Here is a 16329-nt window from a genome sequence, read left to right as displayed (position 1 = left end):
GATGTTATCAATAAGAGTAATCTACATTCCAATGATGGAGTGAAGTAATCTCATCGAGAAAATGCCAGATTGTTGTCTTGTACTGTTACAATCATGGTATACTCATGGTATCGTTCTGACATGAATTCCGCTCCATATGGTGTTGGGCATGGCTGGCCATGTCGTTGCAATTTGCTGTGCGGAGTTGCGTCCCTTTGACACACCAGGAATCTATGATCGTGGGTTCGAATCCGATATTCTCCCTGATCATGTTTCTAGGTTTGTCAGCTTTATCCTGCATCACCTCGGACGTCCTCTCACACCAAGATTGCACGCCGAAATAGAACAGAAATACTGTTCAAAGCGGCGTTAAACCCAACTTACTCACTCACTCGTATATTGGTGCAAGCAGTCTGAAACGTAATACAAGTTTAGTGTCGATACTTGCGGAATATCGCCTTCGTTGATTTCACACACTCAGGAATGAATACTCAAACAACTGAATTGTGACAAAATATAAATTTCTTTATTTCTTTGTCTGATATTAATACATTTGATATACACCACTAACAGCCGAATTACATCGTCATGGTAACCAGAAAATACTGTTTGATTGAAGGCCGCTGACAAGTCGACACCACGATAAGCAGTAAGTCATGGGTGATGCTAAAAATGAGGATGTAAACAAATAATAAATAAAAATTAATAGACGAAGGAATATTACCATACACTTTATGAATAGAGATATGTGTCTTGATTTAAAATCCGACGCTTTACTAAAAATGAGAGACATTTGAAAACCCAAACGATTTCCAATCGTCGAAAATAATTTGTTTTGAAAATAATTTAATATATTAGTAAAATATCACTTTTTCGTTACCAATTGTAATTAAATATCTGTTTATATTTTAAGATATTAAACCTTTAATCAAATACCTTAACATGAGTTATTTTTATTTAAACGATGTGATGTATACCCCTGTTGCATGAAACTCACAAATGCTAGTTCCAAATAAACATTGTATTTAAACAATCATAAAATTGTGTTCCTGCTTGGTTTAATCAATGGTTTTCCTTTGAAACGAGAAAACGCCGTTTAGTGTTGAACAACGTGAAATTCTATCCGAAATTAATTTTCTACATGAGTAATTATTTACATATGAATAGCGTTGGACGGAGGAGATAAGGTCTTTGTACCCTTTACACAACACGGGACAAATGAAACATCAATCTGTGCGCTGCAGTTGGAAATATTCGCCCCACCCTGTAACCGTGTAACAAGAGGCTACCCAGAACATGATTGAAATTACGCTCAGGAATCGGCCGAAGAGATTGATATTACCGGAGCCCAGTTGCACAAAGCTATCTTAGCGCTAAGGTGATTGTAACGCCCATACTTTAGAGGCTTACGACAGTCGGAGGGCTAAGATCGCTTTGTGCAACGGGGCCCAGATCCTGACTGACAATCGTACACTTATCCGAATTAACAATCCACGAGATATGAACAAAACACACAATCTTGACGGTGTAAGTAAGATACCAGGCTTTCTATACAGGGTTTTAAAACTAAAAAAACACACTTCCGAATTGTCCAGTTAAATTTCACAATGTTTAGTCCATTTGGCCACAACAAACCAACCATGACCAAAGATGTTTAATTACCAGTACTGAACCTCTTTCTGTATGCTCACGGGATTATTCATAGCCCAAAACATGTATATAATTTAAATTATATCAGTCGAGCACCAGTTTCATTCAGCCTCATTTCTAATTCACTTAGCAGGGTTCCAGTGACTGCGGATCATCCTCTCCTATCCATGGCATTATATGTCAAATCAGTCATGATAAATACCCTGGATACATCCACCACCACAACTTCGTTCCGGAAGTGACGTCAACATATCAAAAGTTGAAACCGAAACTGAGGTAGTGAATGGTAATAAGGTATTTATGACATCAGAACTGAGATACAATGCCCCGGATATTCGAGTAAATCAGTTGCCGTAGCTAAATCTGTAACATGGTTGATTGTGTTGATCGCACCCGACAACGTGGACCGTTGCTCATGTTATCGACCATGTTGCTCATGTTGTGTGTCCCAGGCTGAAATTTTACAGACCGCCGTGATATGGTAAAATCAATAAACAGAGACTGTGTTTAACAGCTCTTAGTGCGATATTTCAGTACAACACGGTTGTCAGGTTGTGTGCTGAAAACCTGAAGTATCACAGATCATTTACAACTCGGGTGAAAACTCGGGCGAGTATGGTCCTGCTACGGATAAGGGACGTAACTCTGCACAAACAAACAAGGACGTGTGATGCACACGGGTAGTCGATATACGCGATATTCGAGAGAAAATACTCGATAATCTGGAAAAAATGGAATATCTTTTTTTATGTGAGTATAAGGATATTAAAACAGGTCCTGAAGGATTTCTTCATAAATACCAAACATTCAATATATTGGAGACAACAGATAAAAATAAGCACCACAGCACAACCATAGATATAATACATATATTGCACTTTTCGCCGACCGTATAAGAATATAGGTTAAAAACTAAAAACACAATATTCGACATATACAAACAACAAAATATACATATAGCTATTGATGTGGGTACATTGGAGAAGCCAAATGTGGATGCAATTTATAGAAAAAAAATCCTTTAAAATTTTTTTTATTACAATAACTCTTCTCTTTTTATTCACATATTTGTTTCATAAAAAATAATCCCTTTTGTCTGATTGCATTATAAGAACGAAGTCAAATTCCCCGATATAACGAATTGAAATATAGTTCGAGGTATCTGAATTTTCTTCGCAGGAATATTATCGTTGATAACAAAAGCTTCGATAAACCGACTATATGGACTTTACGACTTTTATTCAAGTAATCTGTATGCATTGTGACATATCTATGTACTGCTCATATCTTGAAATGTAAATGCTATCTAGAATTTTGATTGTATGCTTCTAACAAGCACGTCATGGACGGAAGATAACATGACATTTGTCGCGGGACGTCATGGACGGCAGATAACATGACATTTGTCGCGGGACGTCATGGACGGCAGATATAATGACATATGTCGCGGGACGTCATGGACGGCAGATATAATGACATTTGTCGTGGGACGTCATGGACGGCAGATATAATGACATTTGTCGCGGGACGTCATGGACGGCAGATATAATGACATATGTCGCGGGACGTCTTGGGCGGCAGATGTAATGACATTTGTCGCGGGACGTCATGGACGGCAGATATAATGACATATGTCGCGGGACGTCTTGGGCGGCAGATAACATGACATTTGTCGTGGGACGTCATGGACGGCAGATAACATGACATTTGTCGCGGGACGTCATGGACGGCAGATAACATGACATTTGTCGCGGGACGTCATGGACGGCAGATATAATGACATTTGTCGTGGGACGTCATGGACGGCAGATATAATGACATTTGTCGTGGGACGTCATGGACGGCAGATTTAATGACATTTGTCGCGGGACGTCATGGACGGCAGATATAATGACATTTGTCGTGGAACGTCATGGACGGCAGATGTAATGACATTTGTCGCGGGACGTCATGGACTGCAGATATAATGACATTTATCGTGCAACGTCATGGACGGCATATATAATGACATTTATCGTGCAACGTCATGGACGGCAGATAACATGACATGTGTCGTGCGACGTCATGGACGGCATATATAATGACATTTGTCGCGGGACGTCATATAACATGACATTTGTCGTTCGACGTCATGGACGAAGGGTAATGATTACGTTTATTAAAGGTTCGAAAATGGGATCGGTTTGATGTAAGTCTTGTGTATATAATTATGGAAAACTGCATGTCCTTATGAAGACAACAGTGCCAACAATACTATATATGTTGACAGTAATATTGCTTAACCCCTAATTGTACCGCGCACTTTGATATTGTATAGTGGTTACATGATGGAGGGTATTGCACACACACTCTCATACACATCCACACACGCACATGCGCATATGCGATCTCTATGCAGTAACAATCATTTGTATTGAGTAGTGTGATAAAGTGAAAAGACTGTTTCCAGCGATATGATTGAGCTAACGAGTTTGCTAATTCTTAGGAATTCAGTAGTTGTTCTTGATTCGAATCTTCGGAACCTAGAGAATATTATCAAACACAAACAAGAAGTGCTACTTAAATGTCGATAATCCCGAATTTGACACAAAGTCTTTGAGAGTTTCCTTTCGTGTTATAATGAAGTCAATCTCAGATGAATTCTTTGAAATGAAACAAAAATGGAACTGGCCTCATTAGCACAAGAATATTGTACGGTTACATATGTCTTTTCAAATGCTAATGTTACAAATGACTTCATAGCGGCACTCAGGGAATAAACACCCTGCATTAGTTAACATCTAACGAGAACTCATACCTTTTTTGAACACAACATAATTTTGGTCATTTAATTTGATCAAAGTAGATTCGTGAAGATGTTCCCGAAGAATCCAGACCGTTTTGAATGGTCACTTAGGACACCAGACACACACCACATCATAAACTCTCAGTCATCGCCCCCGGAAAGCATTCCAAACTTCCGGTATCTGTAAGGAGCTTCCGGGTGTTTGCGCATGTGCCAGTTCATAGCATTTCGCTGGCGACACCTATAGTCACAGAAGTCACACTTAAGCGGCTTTTCATCCTTGTGAATCAACAAATGAACCTTAAGATGGCGCTCAGCCGCAAACTCCTTGTAGCATCCGGGCCACGAGCACCGGTAGGCCCGGATGTTGAAATGTTTCACACGAATATGTTCTTGGAGGTGGAACTTCTTCATGAACTTCTTTTTGCAGCCATCATAAACACACGTGTACTCCTTCTTACTGGAGAACTCTTTCGCCAGTTCCAGTTCTTCAGGATTCATTTCTTCCTCACAATACTCTTCCTCCTTCTCCTCGTGGGTTTCTCTGTGAGCATCAAGACTCTTCTCCGTGAAAAACACTTTCCCGCATTCATCACAGCGATAATTATCAATTCCCCTCTTCTCATCGCCATGTACCTCTCTCCTGTGTTCGCAGAGATCGGAGAAAGATTTCAGTTGTTCGTCACACAGATCACATTGTAATGACTCCGTCTTGAGGTGAAGGCCGCTGCTCAAAGGGAGGTTACTGTTGTAGTTCTCACTGCATCGTTCGCACTGAAAGCTCTGAGGTGCATCCGGGTCCTCCCCTGCCTTGCCCTGAAGGAAACTGTAGTATTCCAAGCCGCAGGTCAGACAGAAGAACTTGACCGGAACGTGTTGCTGTTTGTGGGTCTGTTTCTCATCTGCTGGGACGATTTCGTTGCACACCTTGCAGTGGTAGAGCTCGTGGAACATATTCTTAGACAGAGGGGAATCGTCCACTGTGGAGGTGGGAGACACAGTGACCCTTTCCAAGGGCTCTGTTTGAGGAACTGGGGATGCATGGTTAATGTCTGTGCTGGCTGGTGAAGCAGGGACGGGTTCTGGCGGAGCTTGTGGAAGGCCAGCCTTTGGGGAATCTGTTGGAGCTTTGTGTCTTGAGCCTCTTGGTCTTATTCTAAAAGATGTACATATGAAGTTCTCGCCTGATTTGATAAGGTTGCTGGATTGTCGCTTTCTAGGTTTGATGTTGATCAGTGATTTGGAAGACAGGAGCATCTCTTGAAACATGGCACCGTTTGATCCTTTAGTTGTTGCAGTACCTTGGTCTGGGGTTTCAAGGTGTTGTGTCGTTGGAGCGGGGAATTGGTCTGGCGTGTTTAGCTGAAAGGTCTTTGAATCCTGGGATTCAGACACAGTTTGAAGTTTTTTTAATTTATCATCTTCAGTTGAAGTGTCTGCTCCAATACTGTGAGTACTGAGAATAGAGAGCATTGATCCATCGGCAGATATGGAGGAAGACTGACTAGGAAGGGTTGTCGCTACTGGGGTATATAGGCTGTCTTTCTTGGGCTTCTTCTCTGCAAGGAGGTGGGAAAGAACTGGAAGCTTCGGAGGTCGGCCCCTTTTTCTCACTGGCTTACCCAAAGCAGATATTGTAGCATTAGGGTACACCATCATCACAGACTGTGTTGTAGAGGGTGAGTGTGATGCTGAAGTTGCTAGTGTTGATTCTGAAGTTGCTATGTCCTGGGATGATGTAACAGGGAGAAGCGTCATGGAAGGTTGCGTTGGAGGAGGCACTGGAGGGGCTGGAGGATGAGCCTTGCTTCGAGATCGACGGCTCCAGGGCAGCTTGAGAATACTCGTATACACACCTGGGAACATCGTGTTCTCAGCAACAACTTTCATTTCATTTGACCTCACTGGTTTGGATGCCTTATTTCCCTTGTTGACTGATCCCGGCTTTCTGCCCCTTCTTGCTGGCACATGAGGTTGTGGTTGCGGTTGCTGGGGTTGTTGTTGCTGTTGTAGCTGAAACTGCTGAAGCTGTTGCTGTGGCTGAGGTTGAGGTTGTGGTTGGGGTTTAGGAGCAGCTTGCACCTGGACGGCCGGCACAGTCTGCAGGAAGGGGATGGCTACTATTTGCTGACCACTACTTGTTTCAACGTTGATATTACTCGTCATAACCCCTTGTCCACCGTCGACGTTGGTGACCGTCGGCAGCTGCATCGACATTTGCACCGGCATCATGATGTTGCACTCGTTCTTGTCACCACTGAGGGTAAAAGTCCCTGAGCCGGGCACAGCAGATGACATCACAACCCTGCACTGGTTCGGCATGGCAGAGGTCATAACCAACCCCCCTTGGCCTGACACGTGGGACATGATGACGTCAGATGTCATCATCACACAAGGAGCAGACGACACGGTGGGAGAAGCAGGACTCCGGTCTCCTCCAATCAGCTTCCTCTGTAGCTGTCCGACCAGGGTCTTCTTGTCTTGTGGACCAATGACACTCTCTGGAGTTGATCTCTCAGACTTCACAACGACTGACAGATCCAAGGGTTGATCTGTTCCAGTTCCAAAGGGGCTGTCACAGCCATGATCTATGAAGCCACTGTCCACGAGTGGAGAGCTCCGATTCATGTCCATGTCAAACATACCCCTCTCGGAGGAGTCCCTCATGACCTGCTTGTCGTCCACGACTGTCGGTGGTGGGCTTTTCTGCTCCTCCTCCTCCACCAGGGGCCGGTGCCAGGACGACCGAGCTGGAAGTCTGAGGAAGAGAAGACGAGAGTAAACTGGGGTTTGTCACTGATACCAAATTACAGAAATACGAGGTAAGAGAATTCCTTTTGGCTCCACAATGTTACTTTATAATATGACGTTTATGGGAAATGTCCACACGACTGACGTGCACGTTGTTGACGATACTACACTAAACTACTATAGTACAGAGTACATGTGGTAAAGACAGCTTGCTCATGTTGTAACAGTAGAGAACACTTTGTGATATAATCATAAATCAGTGTCCGAGATATGTCTAATTCTAATTTTACATTTATTAGGATTTCTTTCATGTTTCTCACTGATAAAGTATAACAGCTTGAATATTGGTGACTGGCGTTAAACAAAAAAGAAAAACACAAACAAGCCGGACAACCGTGTCCCTAGAGTGAGTGAGTGGGTGAGTTTGGTTTAACACCACTTTCAACAGTATTCCAGATACATCACTGCATGTCACCCCGAAGTGATGCAGGTCTCAGACGTTTATCACTTCGGTGAAACCCACGAGCACGGGATGGTTCTGACAACCTAGAAACATAATCGAGGCAACCGGGATTCGAACCCACATTCACAGATTCCCGGCGTGCCCAAGGGACGCAACTCTGCACAGCTAATTGCGGTGCCTTAGACGACTAGGCAACGACCAGACTTCTACACCACGACCGTTTCCCTTGCTGTGGACACTGACCTGTGGTAGTCGTTGAGCAGGTTCCTCATCAGGGTGGTCGTGTCAAGGTTAGTCGCGTGTTTCAGCTGCTGAAAGTCCTTGAAGATGTCGGAGGGGATCTCGATGGCCTGGCCCGGGTCGGCAGCTGGCGGGGACCTTTCTTCGCCCTCGTCCTCGCACGCCTGAAACATCATCTGAATGAGCAAAAATATTTCTTCGGCAGGACATCCAGTGGTTGATTGGTTTGTTTGTTTGTTTGTTTGTTGTTTTTTACGCCACAATGGAGAATTTAGTTTGTTTTTGTTTCTTTGTTGCTTAAAGTCGCACTCACCATTATTCCAGCTATATGACGGCGGTCTGTAAATAATCGAGCCTGGACCAGACAATCCAGTGATTGATATCATGAGCATCGATCCACGCAATTGGGATCGATGACATGCTTCAGCGAGCCAGATCACCCGATCCCGTTAGTCGCCTCTTACGACAAGCATAGTCGCCTTATTACGGCAAGCATGTATTGCTGAAGACCTATTCTAACCCGGATCTTCACGCTTCAGGACATCCAGTGGACAACATCAAGAGGTAACATTGTTTTTTTTCAAGTTATTTCTTGAACATTTTTTTCACTGTCGTGGAAAGAAACATACGTTATTCCCATGAATTTAAAATGATAATACATAGCAAAATAATCGATACTTTGTTAATTGTTCTAAACTAAGAGAGACATCATTCTTTTAACAGTCCCTAATTCAGTTTCTACTTTTAGGCATTTTGTGCTTGGTTTGGGAAATCTGTTCAATAAAGAAAAGGCTCAGTCGATGACTAAAATAATATAAAATGGCAAAAATGTGTGTTTGTGTGTGTGTGTGAGAGAGAGAGAGAGAGAGAGAGAGAGAGAGAGAGAGAGAGAGCCGGGCAAAATGAAGTATTTAACATTAGAGTGAGTATGGTTTTACGCCGCTTTTAGCAATATTCCAGCAAAATCACGGCGGGGGACACCAGAAATGGGCTTCACACATTGTACACAAGTCGGGAATCGAACCCGGGTCTTCGGCGTGACGAGGGAACTCTTTAACCACTAGGCTACACGACTGCCCATTTAACATTAGATTTGACTACATAATTACAAACGTTCTCAAACTATCCCAAGGCTGAAACAGTCGTCGAAACACTGCAAACTCAAGATCCAAAACACAACCATGATACCCGTGTCAAATACATCACCATCGAGTAACCATTTCTTGCTTGTTTCAATTTTAGCCACCATCAAACATGGACGTATCCTTTCTTTCGACCGGAAGTTATTATACTGAGGAGTTTTTTGTACCGAATGGAAGATAACAATATTTATGATTCTAAAGTTGGTGACGAAAGACCCGTAACTACATAATGACAACGCTTCAAGATCATAATTATAATTACATGCCGAAGCACGACGTCATCAGCTGCTATAAAATAAACCTTTAATCCATTTACTGCTGTAAGATGTGTGGGTGCCTGTGCTTTGGCGCAAAGCATTCTGGGACGTATGAACCGAACCATCATACTTTATCTATCAAACACGTCTTCCGCGATACATCACTACTAGTGACGTGCGTCCTCTTTAGATGTGAGTAGTAATATCTGTTAAATCGTTGCCCGGTTAAGTTCTGTGACACAATGATGGCCTGTTATGAACACAGTTAGAACTATTCCGAATTTTTGTTGGTCATTATCAGTATGTCAAAAAGCTTACAAACTTGTAAAATATTTGGTATCACTTTGACGCCTAAGATACTAGAACTATTTTGGAGTTTTATTTCCATAGAATGGAATACATCGCTTTGACGTTAACTGGTTAAAGAGCAGTGTTAGCCTCGTGGTGAGTAAGCGCCCCGCCTAGACTGACATTTAGTCTCAGGAATAAAGAAATTTAAAAAAAAGAAATTTACAAAATAAAATAAAAATCGAAATGGAGCCCAGAACAATGCTTAATTTCAGGCCTAGAGCTGAGGCAATCTAGACTTGCCCAATCATTCTAGACTTCTATTCGACTCCTTTTTAAATTCATTCTTTGGGGTTTGGGAGACATACTATCCCCGCCATGGCTTGATTGGTGCTAAAAGCGGCTTAAAACAATAGTCACTCACACCAGGAGCGACAGATTGTACCCCATCTCAGTTTGTCTACCAACAGTCGGAGTACTCATGGACTGATCGTGTCCTGCAGTCATTAGAAACGCCCTTGTTCCTTGACTGAGATTAAACGCTGTACGTTAAACATGCACCAAGACACGTGTACTCATCAATAAAAATCTATATTTCCATAAGCGGGCTCGGGGAGTCACTACCTTATTGACATCACTGCGTGACCAGAGGAGTCCGGAGTTCTGGATAAAATGTTTCATCATTATCAGAACTCTTTTTATGAAGAGGGCTTTTCATACACTGGGCTGATTATTGTTTAATGTTGTTTTTTTTATGTTTGTTGTTTTTGGGGGCTTGGGAGTAAATACAAGACAAGGAAAAAAACATGTGCGCTGGACATCCCCATAACAGTGAAAAAAATAGAAAAAGAAATTTAGCTCTAATTCTCTTTCAGAGAACTTTTTTTTGTATGTGGTGAAGATTATGGTGAAACGTTTTCAGTCTCAAACAAAAAAGCTTCTCTTTCAGGTTATGACACTGTCATATTCTGAGAAAATGGGGGGCTGTCATAACCTGTAACGAGTCATTAGTTTCACCAGATATCCGGATTCCTGCGACGCGAACGACACAGAAAGCTGTCTTCCATTGTGTGTGTGTGTGTGTGTGTGTGTGTGTTGTGTGTGTTATGGGGTGTGCTGGTATAATTACATCTCGGTGGCTTCCGCTGATCGTGTTTGACATGGTGCTGGTATCTGGGTCTTCGGCATGGCGAAGCCAGATCTCTAACCACTAGACTAAACCCGGGGAGATCCGGGTTAGAATTGGTCTTCAGCAACCCATGCTGGTAAGAGGCGACCAACGGGATCGATCGGTCAGGCTCGCTGATTTGGTTGATGCATTTGCGTGGATCGATGCTCATGATGTCAATCACTGGATTGTATGGTCCAGACTTGATTATTTACAGATCGTCGTCATATAGCTGGAATATCGCCGAGTCCGGCGTTCAACAAAAAACAAAAAACACAAAAACACTAGACTACATAACCTCCTTGACAGGCGGCCTCCTACCTATCGCCATACTTCGGAATACTCCACCAAATCAAGGTTCATCTAATCCGAACAGTATAACGACGGTAATGACGTCAACACCAAGCTGTGATAAGAAAAACTTGTTATGTTTTATGTTCCATGTTTTACTGCAATATTTCACTAATGCGGACATGTAACGTGCGGCTGTGAATGACTGTCAAACAATGACGAGGCACGGATAGGAAAGTAACGGACTACACAGGAACATCGCAGTACAAACGGCCGGTTCTATGACGTGTTCGGGTGTCTCGTTTCAACAATAGTGTGCCTGTCTTGGACCTCGTCCAGGGACAGTGCTATCGACGCGCACATGTCGCTTATATAACCGAGAATACTTTTACAGAGAGAGAGAGAGAGAGAGAGAGAGAGAAAGGGGGACCTCGTCCAGGGACAGTGCTATCGACGCGCACATGTCGCTTATATAACCGAGAATACTTTTACAGAGAGAGAGAGAGAGAGAGAGAAAGGGGGACCTCGCCCAGGGACAGTGCTATCGACGCGCACATGTCGCTTATATAACCGAGAATACTTTTACACAGAGAGAGAGAGAGAGAGAGAGAGAGAGAGAGATTTTGTTATGGAAATATATCCCTCAAATACACCCCACTCTTTCGCTCTGCGCATCCCAAATTATTCACACCCAAAGCGAATTCAAAATATATCAAAAACATATTTTTGGCAAATAGTAGAGAGATTTCACATTACTGCGAATGGAAAACAATGCAATTTACACTCGTTCATTTTATCATCCGATTTAAACACAATAAACAATCCCGATATAGAAGCACCGTTAAAACAAGTGATACTTCGCAAAACACGGATTAGCCAGCCAAACCCAAACGAACATCCAATTTGCCCATTTCCCGAGAACATAAACATCTTTCAAATAGCAGTTCATAAATAGATGAATAAAAATAGAATATAACCAGTAGCTATAGGAGCTCGCGTGCATTCCGATGCTATATGATGAAATAGAGCCAGTTCGGCAGTCCCTTATAAGGAAGTGCACAGTGAGAGTTATCTCATAGTATTACTGATCTGGAAGGGAAACAGACCCGCACCAAAGGTCGTCCCTCTCAACAGAGCTCGTTGGAATTTTGTGTCTAACCTGTTTCATGTTTTGGATTATTTTCTAGGAGGTTTAAATTTACAAACCGGAAGTTTAACGGATACTATTTTCGTAAGAATGTCATAGGTCTGAACGTCAGGTACCATCAATGGACAAAGACATAATTGGATATGGCAGGGTTTGTGATGCAACAATCTAATTGAAACGGGGGATCTTCTACGACAGAGGGTGATCCCCTACCGCCCCCCTTTGACCGGTTGATAACTCCCACATGTGCAATTACCCCCTCCCCCGTTGACAGACGCACCCCCCCCCCCCCCCCCCCCCCCCCCCATTTCCCGGCGTGAGTGGGTTGTAAACAATGGATCTAGGTGTTGCTTCGCCTGCATTTAAACTAAACAAGGCAACGAGCTCAGACTCAGCCATATATGAACGTTTTACATTCGAAATAAAACCTGCACTAAATGTGCTGTAGTGCTAACACCTTTATAATCGTTAAGAGATGTATGTATATATACGTACTAGTATACTGATATATTCCTCGTAAAAATGTCACATAAACTTGAGGCGATAGTGAGAACATAGACCATATGGTGGGAACATGCTTTTGAAACTGACATGCAAGGAAAATGATAAAAAGTATATATTTCAGTGCGGAATACAATATTTATTTTTTTAAAGAATGTAGAACATTTTCTAAGAAGTATGTTTCAAATATATCATGAAACTATTGACAAGTATCACACCAAACCTGAAGTGACATAATGAAATAACTTTTAAGAGCACAACTGGTTCACGAAAATATTCCTCAATGGGGTTTCCTGTTTTTGTAATTGAGTGCACGTGCGTTTTAGTTACTGCGTGTTACGTAATGATACATACTTCTTAAATTATGCAGTAGAGGAGGCACGGCGAATGATTCAGTTTCCTTTTTTCAAACAAAACAACTAACAGCAGAAAACTTCAAGCACATAATATAAATAAAATACAAATAAAATAATTAAATATGTTATAGGATACCTAAGTAAACGTTCCGTTAGTTTCAGCGAAGCACACGTTCTTGGTCAATAAGTCAATTGTTCGATCATTCCACAAACAAGGGAACATGTTCATTTCAAGCGGTGTGTATTTCAACACTTCAATGCATTTCATATTCACGACAGAATGGAATAAATATCAATATTTCAACTGGGTGTATATGATTATCAACATTAATTCACTCCGAAAATACGTGATTGATCACGTGGTTGATACACACAATAACCATGAAACAATAACAAAATCTCCAGTCATGTCTATTTCACGTGATGTACATATCGTGTATATTTCAGTCTGACATGGCGTTGGTGGTGTACTTACGGACTGTGTCGGAGAATGATCAAAGGTGTGGGGTCCATTTCGCCAATGCTTATTCGTGGGTCGAGCACTTTTTCGCCTGTGAGACATGGTCAAACTCTCAGAGTTATTCAAGACCAAACTTTAAACACATCCTTCCGTTCTCATAGTATCCTCTGGCATTATCTGGTGAAATACAGGAATGTCTTCAGATGCCCCAATATCCAAAGTAACTGCTCCTAGTTTCCGAATACGAGTCGACACGCATGAAGTTAGCTTGAACCCCACAACACAAACTTTTCCGATTCTATCTAAAGTAATGTGCCCCCAAACCCTTGCCATCTCCATAGCAACGGGAGCTTTATTTTCGCCTCGCCTCGCGTGCATTTCCAAATTGGTAAGAAATAGGCCAAACCAGAGTACCCTGCCCATATATGGTGGTGTTAAACGCAGCCGGATCCCCTTTCAACAAATGCTACCTTTTCAGCGTGGAGAGCTCCTCTCCCGTAACGATGGAATGGTAACTGCTACCCCGTTATAACGCAGCTCTTGTCAGCGCTGGGACGGGATGGTTTCGTTAAAGCGTGCAGTAACTGCGATTCGTTGTTGGTTGAGAGATGTTGGAGGCTAAGGAAGCTGGAACATTGGATTTATTATCACGGGACAGCTGATTTTCTAACCGCTGATGATTTGCAAGAAAATGGTGTTGTGTTACAAAAGCAAGCTCTTCTCTTCAGCTGATTCACGGAAAGAAAAAAAGAGAAAGTTATGAGAAATATGTAACAAATCTGGTTGCAGGTAGCAGGACCTACAGAAATAGGACACATGTACTGATCGACTGAACGTGAAAGTAACAAGGTTTTTTCGATTATCTATATGAAGATTTTATCATTTGACATATCGCTATCAGAACAGAACTGAACTGATGGGTAATAGAAACTATACCCGGCTTTTCATTTTTTCGTATGTTTGATTTTCATTTGAAAATATCTTAAGTTTGCGGCATTATATCCAAAGAATTAACTGTAATGGCGCTCAAAGAATACTTCTTCATGGTTTTGATTTGTAAAATATAATTTTATTTAAAACTATTAAATTTTATTTTTTTAAATCCGCAAAATACACAATTGTTGATGAGTATCTTAGACACCTTATCTTTTAAAATAAATGCATGTGCTCTTTTCGGCACAAAATTATATAATTTCAAACATGGTAGGGGTCATTTGGTTGCAGATTAATTTCTTACCCCTTTGTGCATGGAACCAATTTATTTTTACACAGAATTACCAAGCCACCGATTACTTTTTACAACTGCGGCATAAATGAGTGATTGTTAAAAAGACACAATCAAATTTAACCACATTTCTTTCAATTGTCAATTACATAAAAAAAACACTCGGTATACTTTCTTTTGCCCCTCAGTTTACAATAATAATAATAATAATAATAATAATTTTAAAAAAACTAACATATTCAGCAAGTAATATTGGTCAAGACTCCATTTTAAATACCCGATGTTTAGTTAATAATAGAGGATAAACATTGTCAATAGAGAATTAAGTTTGTTTGTTGCTTAACGTCGCACTCACCAATATTCCAGCTATATGACGGCGATCTGTAAATAATCGAATCTAGACCAGACAATCAAGTGATCGATATCATACACATCTATCCACGCAATTGGGATACGATGACATGCATCAACCAAGACAGCGAGCCTGACCATCCGATCCTGTTAGCCACCTCTTACGACAAGCATAGTCGCCTCTTACAAGCATGGGTTGCTGAAGACCTATTCTAACCCGGACCTTAACGGGTCAGGAGAATGTAGCTTTAACGAGGCTAAATAAAAGATCTTATTCTCCACTATACATTTGACGGTCTGTGTAAATAAGTACCTGAGTAATCGTTTAACGTTAACATCAACACACGAATTCCAACGACAAATGAATTCTCAGCTTTTAACAGATATTCCAAATATATGCGTGGCTACTACATTTTAATAGTGAAATGTTAAAAATAAAACCGACACCAAACCCTTTGTCCCAAACTAATCACAAAGTCCCTAGAAAATGGTCGGTCAGAGTTGACCAGTACTAGTCAGTGTGAGTGTCCACCATAATGCACACGTTGGTCAGTGTTAGTAGTAATGGTAGTGGTGGTGGTAGTGGTAGTGGTAGTAATAGTGGTGGTAGTAGTGGTAGTTTTAGTGGTAGGGTTAGTGGCAGTAGCAGTGGTAGTGGTAGTAATGGTAATGGTTGTAGTGGTAGTGGTAGTCGAAGTAGAAGTTTTAGAAGTAGTATATGACGCAGTGGTAGTAGTAGTGATAGCAGTAGTAGTAGTAGTAAAAGTAGTAGTAGTAGTAGTAGTAGTTGTAATACTATTGGTATTGGTAGTGGTAGTAGTAGTGGTGGTGGTAGCAGTAGTAGTAGTAGTAGTAGTAGTTGTAGTGGTAGTAGTGGTATTAGTAGTTGTAGTAGTGGTGGTGGTGTTAGTAGTAGTAGTAGTTGTAGAAGGGGTGGTGGTAGTGGTCGTAGAAGTAGTAGTGGTAGTAGTAGTGTAGTAGTAGTGGTAGTAGTAGTAGTAGTGGTAGTGGTAGTAGTAGTAGTTTAGCAGTAGTAGTAGTGGTAGTAGTAGTGGTAGTAGTAGTGTAGTAGTAGTAGTAGCAGTAGTAGTAGTGGTAGTAGTAGTAGTAGTGGTAGTAGTAGTAGTAGTAGTTTAGTAGTGGTAGTAGCAGCAACAGTAGTAGTAGTAGTAGTGGTAGTAGTAGTAGTAGTAGTAATAATAGTAGTAGTTGTAGTAGTAGTGTAGTAGTAGTAGCAGTAGAAGTCGTAGTAGTAGTGGTAGTAGTAGTGTAGTA

The 16329-nt window shown here is 41.6% G+C and overlaps 1 protein-coding gene across 1 annotated transcript; it reads right to left on the bottom strand.

Annotated features, from left to right (window-relative positions):
* Positions 1-483: 483 nt before the first annotated feature.
* LOC124115166 lies at positions 484-13998 on the bottom strand. The gene is made up of 3 exons (XM_046476045.2): positions 13494-13998; positions 7872-8032; positions 484-7172 (listed from the first exon to the last, which is right to left on the bottom strand). Exons 1-3 carry the CDS (start codon positions 13578-13580, stop codon positions 4556-4558), a joined length of 2865 nt encoding a protein of 954 aa, XP_046332001.1. The 5' UTR covers positions 13581-13998; the 3' UTR covers positions 484-4555.
* Between the last annotated feature and the right edge of the window lie 2331 nt (positions 13999-16329).

Source organism: Haliotis rufescens, unplaced genomic scaffold (assembly GCF_023055435.1).
Source record: "Haliotis rufescens isolate VD_foot unplaced genomic scaffold, xgHalRufe1.0.p SCAF_13, whole genome shotgun sequence".
Lineage (NCBI taxonomy): Eukaryota > Metazoa > Mollusca > Gastropoda > Lepetellida > Haliotidae > Haliotis > Haliotis rufescens.
This window is presented reverse-complemented; position numbering and strand designations above follow the sequence as displayed.